This window comes from Natator depressus, chromosome 5 (genome assembly GCF_965152275.1).
Source record: "Natator depressus isolate rNatDep1 chromosome 5, rNatDep2.hap1, whole genome shotgun sequence".
Classification (NCBI taxonomy): domain Eukaryota; kingdom Metazoa; phylum Chordata; order Testudines; family Cheloniidae; genus Natator; species Natator depressus.
Window position 1 is genome coordinate 44823279 of NC_134238.1, and position 12740 is coordinate 44836018.

The window sequence follows — 12740 nt, forward strand, 5'->3', positions numbered from 1 at the left end:
ACTGTTTGCCTGCAGCCAGCACATTATTTACCAAATAAATCAGCTTTGCTGACCTAATTATAGTATCATTGAGGCAGGATATTTACTTGCATGCCAAAATCTTAAATATGCGAGTAGTCCCATTGACCTGGGCCTCTTTGTGGAAAAAGAGGATCAACTGCATTGAGATTTTAAAATCAAATTAATTAAATATTTACAGTGTTTTGCCTTGGCTTCCAGATCATCAAAGCACAATGTGGTTAGAGATATCAAAAACACAAAATCCAAGAGATGAACTACACAATTGTATATTCAGGTTGAGTGATTTGGCTAGTGTTAAAACTTTCCTGTGTATTTTTCTCAACCAGTGGGATGAGAATGCATTGTAAATCTGGCTTCAAATGGAGACCCAGCTGTCTAGGTGGGAAGTGTTACTGATGAGAGTGGCTATAAAATTGATAATTTAGAGTTCTGTTAACTGTTGCACTCCTGCTACTTATTACATACTCAGTCCAGGGATGGTTTTAAAACTAAGGTTTCATAAAACTTTATATAAAAAAGCTAAATGCATCCTGCATAAGCCCCACAATAACGCTGTCTCACTGAGCGCAGCCACCACCAACCTCCTGGGCTGACACTTTTCTTCACTACTGTATTCCTTTTTTACTCTTCAGCAGTGCTATAACCCTTAAAGGCACAGGGCACAGATAAATTAATCCCTGCCATTCCCTTATGTGTACTACACTTCCCCCTCATAAATGTAATGTTGTTCTGATATTTCTATTAACAATATATATATATATATATATATATATATATATATATATATATATATATATATATATATATATATATGTAAAACGTTCAGTCCATCAATTTGACTTATTAGTAATAGCCTGTGAGTTCCACATACTCATAAAGTTGTTGCCTAACACCAGTTGTGTGGCAAGTGTAGTTCTAGTATCCAACAAAATAGTCATTTCTGATGATTTAAATTCCCAAAGATGCTTATACTTATGAAATACATTTCCCCATATGACCAAAGGTTTAACAGTGTAACTGTCATGTGGCATGACAAAATAGCTACTAAATCAGTGGTTCTCAAACTTTTGTATTGGTGACCCCTTTCACACAGCAAACCTATGAGTGTGGACCCCCCCCCCCCAATAAATTAAAAGCACTTTTAAAATATTTAACGCTATTATAAATGCTGGAGGCAAAGCGAGGTTCGGGGGTAGAGGCTGACAGCTTGCGACCCCCCCCCCCCCATGTAATAACCTTGCGACCCCCTGAGGGGTCATAACCCCCAGTTTGAGATCCCCTGTACTAAATGAACATAAATTATCCAGAACTATAGAACACTTGATGTAGATCAACATCCATACTTTAATTCAATCTCACTTATATCAGTCTTGGATAGAATGCAGGATAAGGTACAAAAGTCAGTACTGGGTATGGCATGAGACAAATGTAAGAATAACTGTGGTGCATTCACCAGTGCAGTAGCTGGATTTAGACACTGATAAGTCTGGTGCCCCTGACTGTTCATACAACATTGTCTGTGGGACTCTTCTCTCTAGCTGGATAACCTTGCATGTCAGTGGGTTATTCTGGTGATCTCTCCTGTTGTGCAGTACTGGTTTCAGGAGCCATGATCTTGGTTTGATAGTCATGTCTTTCAGTGGCTGGTGTGATTGTCACATCAGTCTGAGCTGTTCCCAGTTCACATTCTCTGTATTTCCCAGTTGTGGATCAAATGATTGAGCATCTGGAATCAGAGTCTCTGTGCCATGTCCCATCACATAATGAGGTTCATCTTTGCTCTCACTATCAGTATCACTGGAGTCTGAATTCCTGGCTTCATTTTGATTTCCTGTTATGCTAGTTTGCCTTGTTCTCATGTATTCTGTTGTGGGGTTTGGAGGGCAGTGGTATATCCAAAGATAAGAAGTCACAGGGAACGAGAAGATTTCACTGAAGAACTCCAGTTACGTCCTTTTCCATCTTCTGCTTTTATTTCATAGATAGGACTATTCTCCTTTCCTTTGCAGTACTACATGAATTCTGTCTTCTCAATAGGATCTTAATTTGCCTAATCCCCTTCTCTCTGAAAGATTCCAGATGGGTACTCTGTCACCTGGCAAGAGGGCAGCATTGTGCACTCTGATCATAATGATTCTTTCTAGGGGTGGCTGATTTTTTGAGAATATAAGCTACTTTCATCTGCTGATTCCATTCTCAATGTAATCTTTATGGTTCCCAGGTGCAGATTCGGAGTTTATAGGTAGGCCACAGGCAATGTCAACGGGCAAATGTGCTTATCCTTAATATAATAAATAGAAGGGTGAGATCCCTGGTGCTTCAATCTAAGTACATTATAAGCATAAATTACCTTTCTGAGGGAGTCCTTTCAATTTACTTTTGTTCTTCTGGCAAGGTTCTCAACATAGCCAGCAGAATTTGGCTTAGGATTTTTTACTTGTCCATTGCCCTGATTGTGTGAGATGGCACAGTTTTACAGTAGTGCTGTAACCTTCTGAATAGATTATTTTCAAACTCTGTCCATTGATCATGATGAATCCTAACAAGTTGTCTGGGGCGTTAAATTCTAAGACTCCATTTCTTTTCTGTTCTCGGCAAAAGCATCACACAGACAGAGAGAGCCTTAGTTTCTCGCCCCTCCCGCCCCCAGCTTTTAAAGTATCTTGTCTCCTCATTGGTCATTTTGGTCAGGTGCCAGCGAGGTTATCCTAGCTTCTTAACCCTTCACAGGTGAAAGGGTTTTTCCTCGGGCCAGGAGGGATTTTAAAGGTGTATTTTTCAGGTAATACCAGTTGATTTCATAACTTGGTTTTCTAATAAAGTATTCCATTTGTATCCAAATGCAACCAATATCATTCATGCATCAGGGAAGTGGACCTTACCACATGCTCTTGTGTTCTCTTGGTTATTCAGTTTGTGTCCCAAGGACTCATAATGAAGAATTTTAGCAACTGCTAAATCTTCCTTCTGAGTTGCCAAAATGTCTTCTCATGGAATAGACTTTTTGGGGGATATAACCCGTGGTGAAGTCTTCTACTACCAAAGAATTCGCAGTAACAGCTGGTAACCAAGATACTTTGCTGTCTCTTTGTATATACAAGGACTGTCAGACAGCCTAAACATCATCTTTATTTGCGTCTTCTGAATATTTTGGCAATTTTTTTTTTTCCATATCAGGAGGCATTCTGGATCGAGCATCTACCTCCACATTAGATTTCCGTGGATGATAGCTAACTTTGAAGTTAGGTAATTCTTCAATCTACCAGTGTGCTGTGATATTCAGCCTGGTAAAGGTGAATATGTAAGTTAACTGGTTACTATCTCTGTAAACCATGAAGGATTGTGCATAGTACCAGGTAGTCATAGTTTGTTAGTTACAGCCCATTTCAAAACCAGAAATTCCAATTTTCCTGAGTGAAGGTAATTTTTCTCAGCTACAGTTCGTGTTCTTGACCCATAACTGATGTCATTTAGTTTAGCCTCCTGACATGGGTTTAAGATTCCCTTATTGGAAGCATCTAAATGTACTTCTACTACAGATCTCCAATTACAAGTACAGGGGCGCTCAAACACCTAAAGTGGAGCACCCACAGGCGGACACATCTTGAAGAACCTCAGTTATTGCACAAGGTGAATAACCCTGTCCTTTGGTTGTCTTCTATCTTTCTATTAACTGAAATCTCAAAATTATTTCTGACTCTGTTGGTATCTATTTGAAATAAGTTAGGTCAAACTTTTAGAATATTGATCTTGATTGATTCCATAAAGCAATAACCAAATTTTGTTCATCTGTAACCATTCTATATAGGGGAAAAAATATATGTACTTGTCCTCGTCATGTAATCTTAAACATTTTAATTGGTTTTATAAAATGGTTTCTTATTCCATAGATGTCTTTCCTGTCTAAACATGCTCCTAAATTTTTGATCCATACTTCATACTCTAATATGAAGTAAAAGCATTAGAGCATGTTTATTTCTCTTAAGAGAATTGAAGGGCACTTTATTGTTACAAAAGTATCTTGTAAATTTCATTTTCACAAGTACATGCTGCCCTGTTACATGCGTCATGGCATTAGATGTCAAAAGATGCAAAAAGTGACCTAACTGGCAGTATAGAACAAAAATAATCAAAGTCTTATTCAATAACTCATGGAGTTTGCTGTACTTGTATGGATAAACTAATTAAAGAGATCTGTCTGTGTTCCTCAAGCCTAATGGGGCCTTGTTATTAGTTTTACAGAAAGGATTGTTGTAACATTGAATGAAGGTAAATGAGGAAAGAATAGTGTAGACAAGAAGCACTAAGAACTCCTATTTCTAATCACAGAGTGGTTTCAAAGAAAGGAGGTTTTCTCTGCACACCTGCAGTCATTCATTGTGTAGGCCTCTTGTGGTCAGTGTTGGTTGCTGCTTGTCTGTAGCAGAACAACAAATAACTTAGTGTTTTGTACCTTCTGTGATTTAATATTATGCTTTCTGCCAGAACTGGCACAAATCTTTTTTCCAGTAGTGACAGTAATTATAGCACAGCTGTAGTAAAGGGTCTTTAAGAGTTTCCATTATAAACCCCTATAGTCATTTTATAACACAAACATAAAAAAATGTATTCTGTGCTTACGTGACATACAGAGGCTTTGCCGTGGGGCAAGTTGTAGTGTAACTTATATAAACTGAAAGTGGGACAATTGTCTGACTGAATTAAATTGAGTACTAAGGAAATTATTCATTCTAAGGCAGTGATCCCCAAACTTTTTATTTTGTGTTCCTCCTTACGAGTAATGGAATCTGTCTGCCCCAATCCCCCCGGGAGTGGGGCTGGGAGCCAGGTCCAGGGGTGGGGCTGGGGTAGAGCAGGGCTAGGTGGTGCTCTTGCCCCCTGTGGGGGCTGGCCTGTGGGGCCCCCCCCCCATACCTCTCATGAACATTCCTCCATGCCCCCCATGGGGGGCACTTAGCAGTTTGGGGACCATTGTTCTAAGCTTTTAAAACGCTTTTAATTTTGCATCCCTTGTGGTAGATCAACAGTTAGGAGTACTTTTCAAATACCTGTAGCGTAGGACAAAGGTAGATCTGATTTTTCTTGCTATCTTATTGCATAACATCAGGAATTCTTGATTTATTGTAAATCTAGTAATTTAGGAAGTTTTGAATGACCCTTCTTCCTGAGGCACTAAGCATGTGATTATTCAGGAATGCTTTTAATCATAAATACAAAATTTGGAATGCCAATTCCTCCCCCTGGCAACTCTGTTTTGCCTTTCAAGTAACAAATGTAGTTTAGATTTCTATGTGGTCATGTAGAATTCTTAAATTCTCTGATGCTATATTCTGTTTTTTTAGATAAAAAAACTAGTGTATGTTTATCTGATGCGCTATGCAGAGGAGCAGCAGGACCTGGCGTTGTTGTCCATCAGCACTTTTCAGCGAGCTCTGAAGGTGAGTAAATATAGTTAATTGCCCTGATGTGCTGTCAAAAATATAGATATCTGCAATTGTTCTCCAGATATAGAAAACACTGTATGCTGCAGTTCATAAATATCTGAGTTTAAATTGATTCCGTGTGACTTGCACCTGACTTTTATGCTTTTTTTTTTAAAAGGTGTTAAATACAGTAACGAGCAACTAAATTGCATGGTTGGAAGTAGCAAAAACAAGATTTAAAAAACTTTTAAGTAGTGGTTAGAAACAGGAAGAAAAATACTTCACTTAAAAACCTAACTTTTTTTTTGAAACCTACGTACTTAAAATACATATCTTTGCCTGCTCTTCCTCTGTTTCAGCAGTGTCACAGGGTCTGTACTGACACCTGATACCCTGAAAAATGAGGAGAGCCAGAGTCTCCCTTAAGTAAACTTCTGCTAACCGGTTTTGCATGGAAGGTGTTTGGATTGCTTTTGGGGGTAGCAGCATAAAATCCTAAAATAGATTAAATAAAGTAAATCCCCTAAAGAAAATTCTGGGCTGTCACCCACATTAGTCCTAGTAGTAATAGCCAGTGGGACTAATATTGTTATACTTCCTCAACCCTAATTCAAAATCATGGGGTAGGAGGGAATGGGAAAATGGGATCAGATAACCAAAACTAAGAACCACCTCTGAAATAGGGTGGCAAAGATTTAGAAAGATATTTTAGTGCAGAGGCCTTGGCATGTGGCATACACGTTAAAGAGAATTACTTTTCTTCCTTCACAGAAGCCTATTTTGGGGGCCTGATGATTTTTTGCCCCCTTACTGACAGATTTGACATTTTGTTTACCTGTGCATCTGGCCAAGAAGAGGAGCATATGACTCCTTATGGATCCAGTCTATATTGTTACTGAGTTAGTCAGAAAGTTTATTACAGGCAAAGTGTCATTCATCGGGGCTAAAAGTTGCTTTCCCAAGGTTCTCAAACCAGGAGTGAAGGAACAAATTAATATTGGTGCTCCCAAATGCAAATAGTCTATGCTACTGCTGGACAATCAGGCTAGCCCCCCTCTCCTGGTTCAGTTCTCCTCCCCCTCAAAAAAGCAAAACAAAACCAACCTCAAAAAACTTAGTTTTAAAATGTCACGTACATTCTTATCAAATTCCATTGATCAGGGGACACAGGCAACTGATCAACAAACATCGAGGATGGATTTTAAACAGCAGGTTGCAACCTTAATGCTGGGAGGGGTATTATGTTCCCTGTATTTAATTAGCATTTAACTGGGTCCAGTGCAGTGTTCAGAACTCCCATCATGCAGCAAATTACTCAGGGTTGACTCCTAGAACTCAGCTCACTTATGAATCCTTCCACCTCCCACTGTGTGCTGGCACGAAGGAAGGATTTCAGGTCTCTTCCTTTTCCCATAGGCAAAAGGACTGTCAGCGAAATCCCAGGTCTAATTTACCTCTGGGAGCTGGTCACTTTTTAGTCTTATCCACACTGTACAGTGGCTACTGGGGGTGCCACATTTAGTATGTTTGCACCCCCCACCCATGCTGCCCTGTAGCTATTTCCTGCCTGATCCATTCCCTAAGGTCGTGGAGCCAAATGTTGGGCCTTGCATCCAACAGATGGATTCAGTTGTCCCTAAAAAAAAAAAAAAAAAAAAAGCCATCGGGCCTAGTGAATTGGCTGTCCCTTTGTGTGATTACTGAACCACTAACCCCAAAAATTACCCTGGTCACCTCATGTTCAAATTTTTTTGGAGCCCTGTTGACATGGGCTGGCTCAATGGCTCCCTGCCAAACTTGCCTTGTGAGCATCTCTGACCAAACCATAGTGTGTGTGGCCACAATTGCCTAATCAACTCCACATCCCTCTGGATACAAATATTTAAATTCAGTTTGTTACAAGCCCAGAAGTAATTTTTTCTAATGTGCCCTGACTTTTTTCAATGGTTAATAATTGTATTGGCTTCCAATTAATACTAATGTAATAAGCTGGGGGAGTGGGGCGGCAGGTTAGAGGGTTCTAGTACCAGAATCAGATACAACAGAATTAAAATTAAGAAATTCAGTGTCCCGTGGGGAACCCTGTTGTGTATAGCAAAGACACTCACACTGCGGGCAAAGCAAAGCCTTAGCCAATTTTGGTAACATAATCTGTAAAGACAAGCAAGCTCCAAACCACCCAAACAAATAGCAGTAATGTAATATTAGGGTTATTTTTGGTGTCATTCCTTGCATATACTCATATACACTTATACTCTCGCTTTTCCTTGGGGACCTTGGTGGTAAGAGACAAAGGACCTTGCATGCCAAATGAGTCTGATGGTCCAGACCCCAATGCCTGAAGGTCGGTGAAGGAGAATGACAGCGAAGAGCTTAAAGGTCATTGATGAAAAGCTTGCCCTCTCCTACCTGGTAGCCTGACTTATTATAGGGAGTGTCATGAATAATAATTCAGATGCCCAGCCTCCTGTGTCCATATCTAACTTTCCCACCCTAATAATATTTGGTGCCTGCATCCTATAGAGTAACATATGAATGCCTCTTATGAATCCTATAGGTTAACATATGAATGCCTCTTAACTTATTATCATATATATTAACTATTGCAAAAGCAAGCTTTTGGTTAAACATCTACCAATGACTTTATTGAAAGCCTAGTATCAATTCAGTATTCCTATGGTTATGTACCAAATCCCCTCTCAAGGAAGCTATTCCTAGTTCCCCAAAATCTACATTAACTGTTGGGCCATTTTGTCTGTGCTTAGGGTCATAGACCTATGCTTCACTTATGCTAACCTGCTTAAGCCAATGTCTCAGAGAATACAGGTCTGTGGGTTCCTTAAGTTACTGCTAAGTAAAATAAAATGCTAAGCTAGCTCTGTGGGCTACACCAAGGTGAGTAATCATAGCATTTGATGGCTGCCTCTCAAGCATCAGTGAGTGCAGAAGGGGCATGATCTGATCCCATAACATGACCCTTTCGCTGTATCCTTGAAGGCATATGGCTTCAGCCTTGGAAAATAAACTGCTGATCTGGCAGCCTTCTTCTTGGTCTAATGCACGATAGTGTGCCCACAGATCCAGATATTGATTCTTTTTTCAATGTCTCCTGCAACCACAAATGTTAGACAGGGTTAGTGTGGTCCCCCAGCATGTCCCAGCAACCCGACATTAGGATGAACATAGGCCCTGTAGCATTCTGATTGCCAGTGCCCAATTGCCTGGACCTGCTGAAAGTCAGACCTGGTGCTGCAGACACCACTACTCCAATCCTAAAGGAACGTGTACCAAAATTTTTAGGATTGAGACCTATGACAGCTTTCTCATGACTGCTGTGAATTTATACTGGGTGAGGCAGCTCCATTCCTATGTAGGAGTAGTGGTCCTGGCTCCAAGTCCCCTATTCCTAAAAATCCTTTGACTACCTTCACAAGACATAATTGTTAATCTGTGAATTCCCTTAATTCAACCATAATCCCTTTTCCTTCTTATTCGCTTTTTGAATACCTGTATTTTAAAGACACTGATCCTTTCTTAAATTGTACATTCAGTGCACACCTAGAGCAGTTCTTTGCTGCCTGTGGCACCACCTTGCTAATCCTGAAAGCTAGAGAAGCCACAACAAATGCTGTTTTGAATAAAGCTGCCTGCCCACCCCAGAACTGCATATTCTGAAATATTTCAACAGTAAACCCAGTACAGTTACTGGGTGCCTGTCTCCCCTACATCTATTGTGTTTGTGTCTGAACCAACCCTCCAAGAGCTTCCTTAATAAGAACCTCAGCAAGTCCTGTTAGCCTGCAACATAAAGTCAGGCACATGAGGTACCCTGGGATTGTGGATGAAGCCAATCCAGGGTGTACCAGAGATATACTGCATGTCTTATCATTTGATACTCAAGGATGGGCTGGACACGCTGGAATCTTTCCTTAACTCTAATTTTGCAATTTCCACTGAACTGGCCTCTTAAACCCTGAAAGGTCTGGGGGTCAATGGAGTTTTTTTGCGTTGGATTGTACCTGAAGCTTTGTTCCCAGTGTCCAGTTGGATCATCCAGATACCCTGTTAAATTGAGTGAGCAATGTTTCCCACACTTCCCAGTCGTTCATTTGTACCTGGCAGCTTCAGGTGGGGCAGCAGAAGCCTCCACTGCCCCGTGGTGCCCCCAGCATGGCTTTCAGAGCTTGCCACTGGCAGGGGGGCCACATGGACAGGAGTGGGGAGAAACAGGATGTGTAGTCCTCACTGCAGCAGCCTGACTCCTGTGCAACTCCCAAGGGGGATGGGGTCTTGATACTTGAGTGCCTCCCAGGGAAGTGAGAGGTGGGAATGATGGGGTCCCAATACATAAATACCTCTCCTGCTTCACTACTACTTGCTTTTCCTGTGCTGTCTGTCATTCCCATCCTCTCCTGGTACTACCTGTGTGTAGTAGCACCTGTCATGCCTTGACAGGTGATTTTTGCTGGAGCAGTAACTAGTGGAACAAAAGACTTTTGAAATTCCAAAGGGAATTTAAATATGAGAGAGGGGGCAATAGCCATCTGGCTAGCCTGTTCCACTATCCCCAGTCAGTGGGAAGGTGGCAGATCTGGGGCAACAGCAGCAACCCCCTCCCGCTATGCATATGCTCTCATGTCCATCCCTCCCCACTCTGCACCAGGGTACTACGTACACCCCTGTGGTCTGTTCAAGGTTCAGCCCCACTGACTGTAGGAGAAGGGCATATCAGTGGTTTTTTTTAAAAAAAAAACAACAGAACGATTAAACAGGATTTATTGGTGAAAAGGCGAAGATGTTAGAAAAGGCATCTTTTTTGTTGCAGCATTCATGTTTAATTTATTTTTTCTATTTTACAGTCTTGATGTATGGGGAAGCTGTATGTAATATTAAGATTGATCTGGGTTGTACAACTTTCAAAATGCCTGAATTTGTGGAAGACTTTAAAATTATAAATAGAAAAATTTATTATTTTTTATAACAGTTCTCTCTCCCTCTTCTTCCTTCTCCTTCATTTTTCCTGTTTTCATTTGCATAAATAAAACTTGTTAATGTGGTGTTATGTTTGGCAGCTCCTCATAATATATGCAGTATTTTTCAGATTGTTGAAACTTTCTCTGGTGTCAAGTTTCACATAAATTTGCACAATAGCAATGTGACCCTGAAATTAAAGCCAGACTAATAACAGTAAAATAAAAAAAATGGCATTGACGTGGCTTAATATGTCCTCAGTCATTGCAGTATTCATTGTATGTTTTAATAATGATAAATTTCTGCAGTATTACTTATATTGTTTTGTTTCTATTCTTTTTAGGATCCTAATCAGTTAATCCGTGCAAGTGCTTTGAGAGTTTTATCTAGTATCCGTGTGCCAATTATTGTTCCTATTATGATGCTTGCTATTAAAGAAGCTTCTGCTGATTTATCTCCTTATGTTAGAAAAAATGCAGCCCATGCAATCCAAAAACTGTATAGGTAAGTAGTCTTTTACCATAAATGTTGAAAAGCTATCCTAGGGAAATTCTGCGCCACTGTGGCTCAACATAAAAATGCTTCCCCCCCCCCCCCCCCCCGCAGAAAATGATTTCTGTGGGGAAGCAAAGACAAGTCGCACCCATACTTATCACCCCTGCTCCGCAGCTCAGTCATGTCTGTTTGTGCATCTGGTGGGAGAGGTAAATCACTGGGGGGAGGGGTGGTCTGGGAATGCCCCAGCTGCACAGGGATGTTAGTCTCCATCCTCCCTCTACCCCCACCACTGAGTTGTGACAGAGTTCCTCCTCCCCCTCCCTCTTCCCTGCATGGAGCAGCTGGGGCTGGGTCAGATGAATCCCCAGAAACGTCCCAAAAAGAAAAGGAGTACTTGTGGCACCTTAGAGACTAACAAATTTATTTGAGCATAAGAATTCATAGGAATGCATCTGATGAAGTGAGCTGTAGCTCACGAAAGCTTATGCTCAAATAAATTGGTTAGTCTCTAAGGTGCCACAAGTACTCCTTTTCTTTTTGCGAATACAGACTAACAGGGCTGCTACTCTGAAACCAGAAACTTCCCCTGGCTACAGGAAGTTCGGCACCATGGGGGAGGTGAGAGGGGTTTGGATACAGGGGAGTTGGGCGGACAAGGGGAGAAGCTCCCAGTACAGGGATCCCTCCACCATGCCCCCTCCACCATGCCCCCTCCACATCTGGAGCCCCCTGGAAATTCTTCAAAGCTGTGTTCATTGACCCGCACATGTTCAGTAGCTCTCCTTGTGCTTCCAACCAAGGGTGTAAGGGGTGGTGCAGGTCTTTACTGCTGCGTGGTCTGAGTTGAAATTGTGTCCACCTTCAGTGCGTAACCTGCATAGTAAACTCGTTCTAAATAGTTTTTATATCTAGTTTAGTAGTTTTAGTTCGCATAAGGCTACCGTTAATGTAGGATAAGTCTTCCCCCATAGTCCCCCATTCCAGGGGCAGTCCTTCCTGGGACTGTGCCCAAAGTCTCGAGATTCAGAAGTGCATCTCCTGTCCTCACTCTTCTCTGTAGTGATGAGCATCAACAGTGCCTGTACTGCCTAGGAGAAGCACATATATCAGCATGGTGCAATAATTAGAGAGGTACAAGAGCTCTGTCTTAGCAAGTTTCTGATGGAGGAGGCTGTGAGGCCTTGCTCTCACCCGGGCTCTGGAGACCGCCATATACATCAGCCTCAATCAACGAGCAGCACCCCTGCAAGCTTGAGCCTTGAGCAAAGCTTTTACCACCAAAGTGGAAAGAGTCCTCCTGCAGGACTCCCCATGAGAGTAAGGGGCACTCTCATGGGTGCGAGGGCAGATCCCTGTAGAGGACTGTCCATAAGAAACACGTTTCCTTCCTGAGCTGGTCCAGGCTGGGTAAGATGTCACAGATGGAACTGACAGAATCAGCTCTGCTGAAGGCCCCTAGATTGTATGAAAAGTATGAAAAAAGAGGGATCCTCTGGTTCTGGTGTGACAGTGGGGTCAAAGCGAAAAGACAGACACTTGCCAGTCCCATCTACAAGTAAAGGTCTACTGCCTCAATTATCTGAAGACCGACTAGTGAAGATAGGTGAGCCAGGTCCTTCAGATGTCCCAGCTGGAACTCCCTGGACTCCGGGCGGTATTGAGACCTTCGTAACCCCCAGAAGATGTATTCCTCCTTTACCCGTAGTCTCCACTTCTCTTGCACCCTGTCCTCCTGAGGGATGTCCTTACCCCTGAGTAGGAATTGTTACAGCTGTCTTAGGAGCAGTTACGTTCCCTGGGAAGAAGGACCACAGTTCAGCCTGTGCT

General features: G+C 41.8%; 1 protein-coding gene across 2 annotated transcripts in view; it reads left to right on the forward strand.

The window, feature by feature from the left end:
• The window catches only part of AP3B1 (adaptor related protein complex 3 subunit beta 1), a 328644-nt gene that overhangs the window by 63022 nt on the left and 252882 nt on the right, over window positions 1-12740 (forward strand). For both annotated transcript variants that reach the window (XR_012639514.1, XM_074952685.1), the window contains exons 4-5: window positions 5364-5459; window positions 10759-10919. Coding sequence is in view for 1 of the 2 variants with exons in the window: in XM_074952685.1 (XP_074808786.1) it covers window positions 5364-5459; window positions 10759-10919 (257 nt within the window). In the remaining variant the exon portion in view is untranslated. The remainder of the gene's footprint in view (window positions 1-5363; window positions 5460-10758; window positions 10920-12740) is intronic.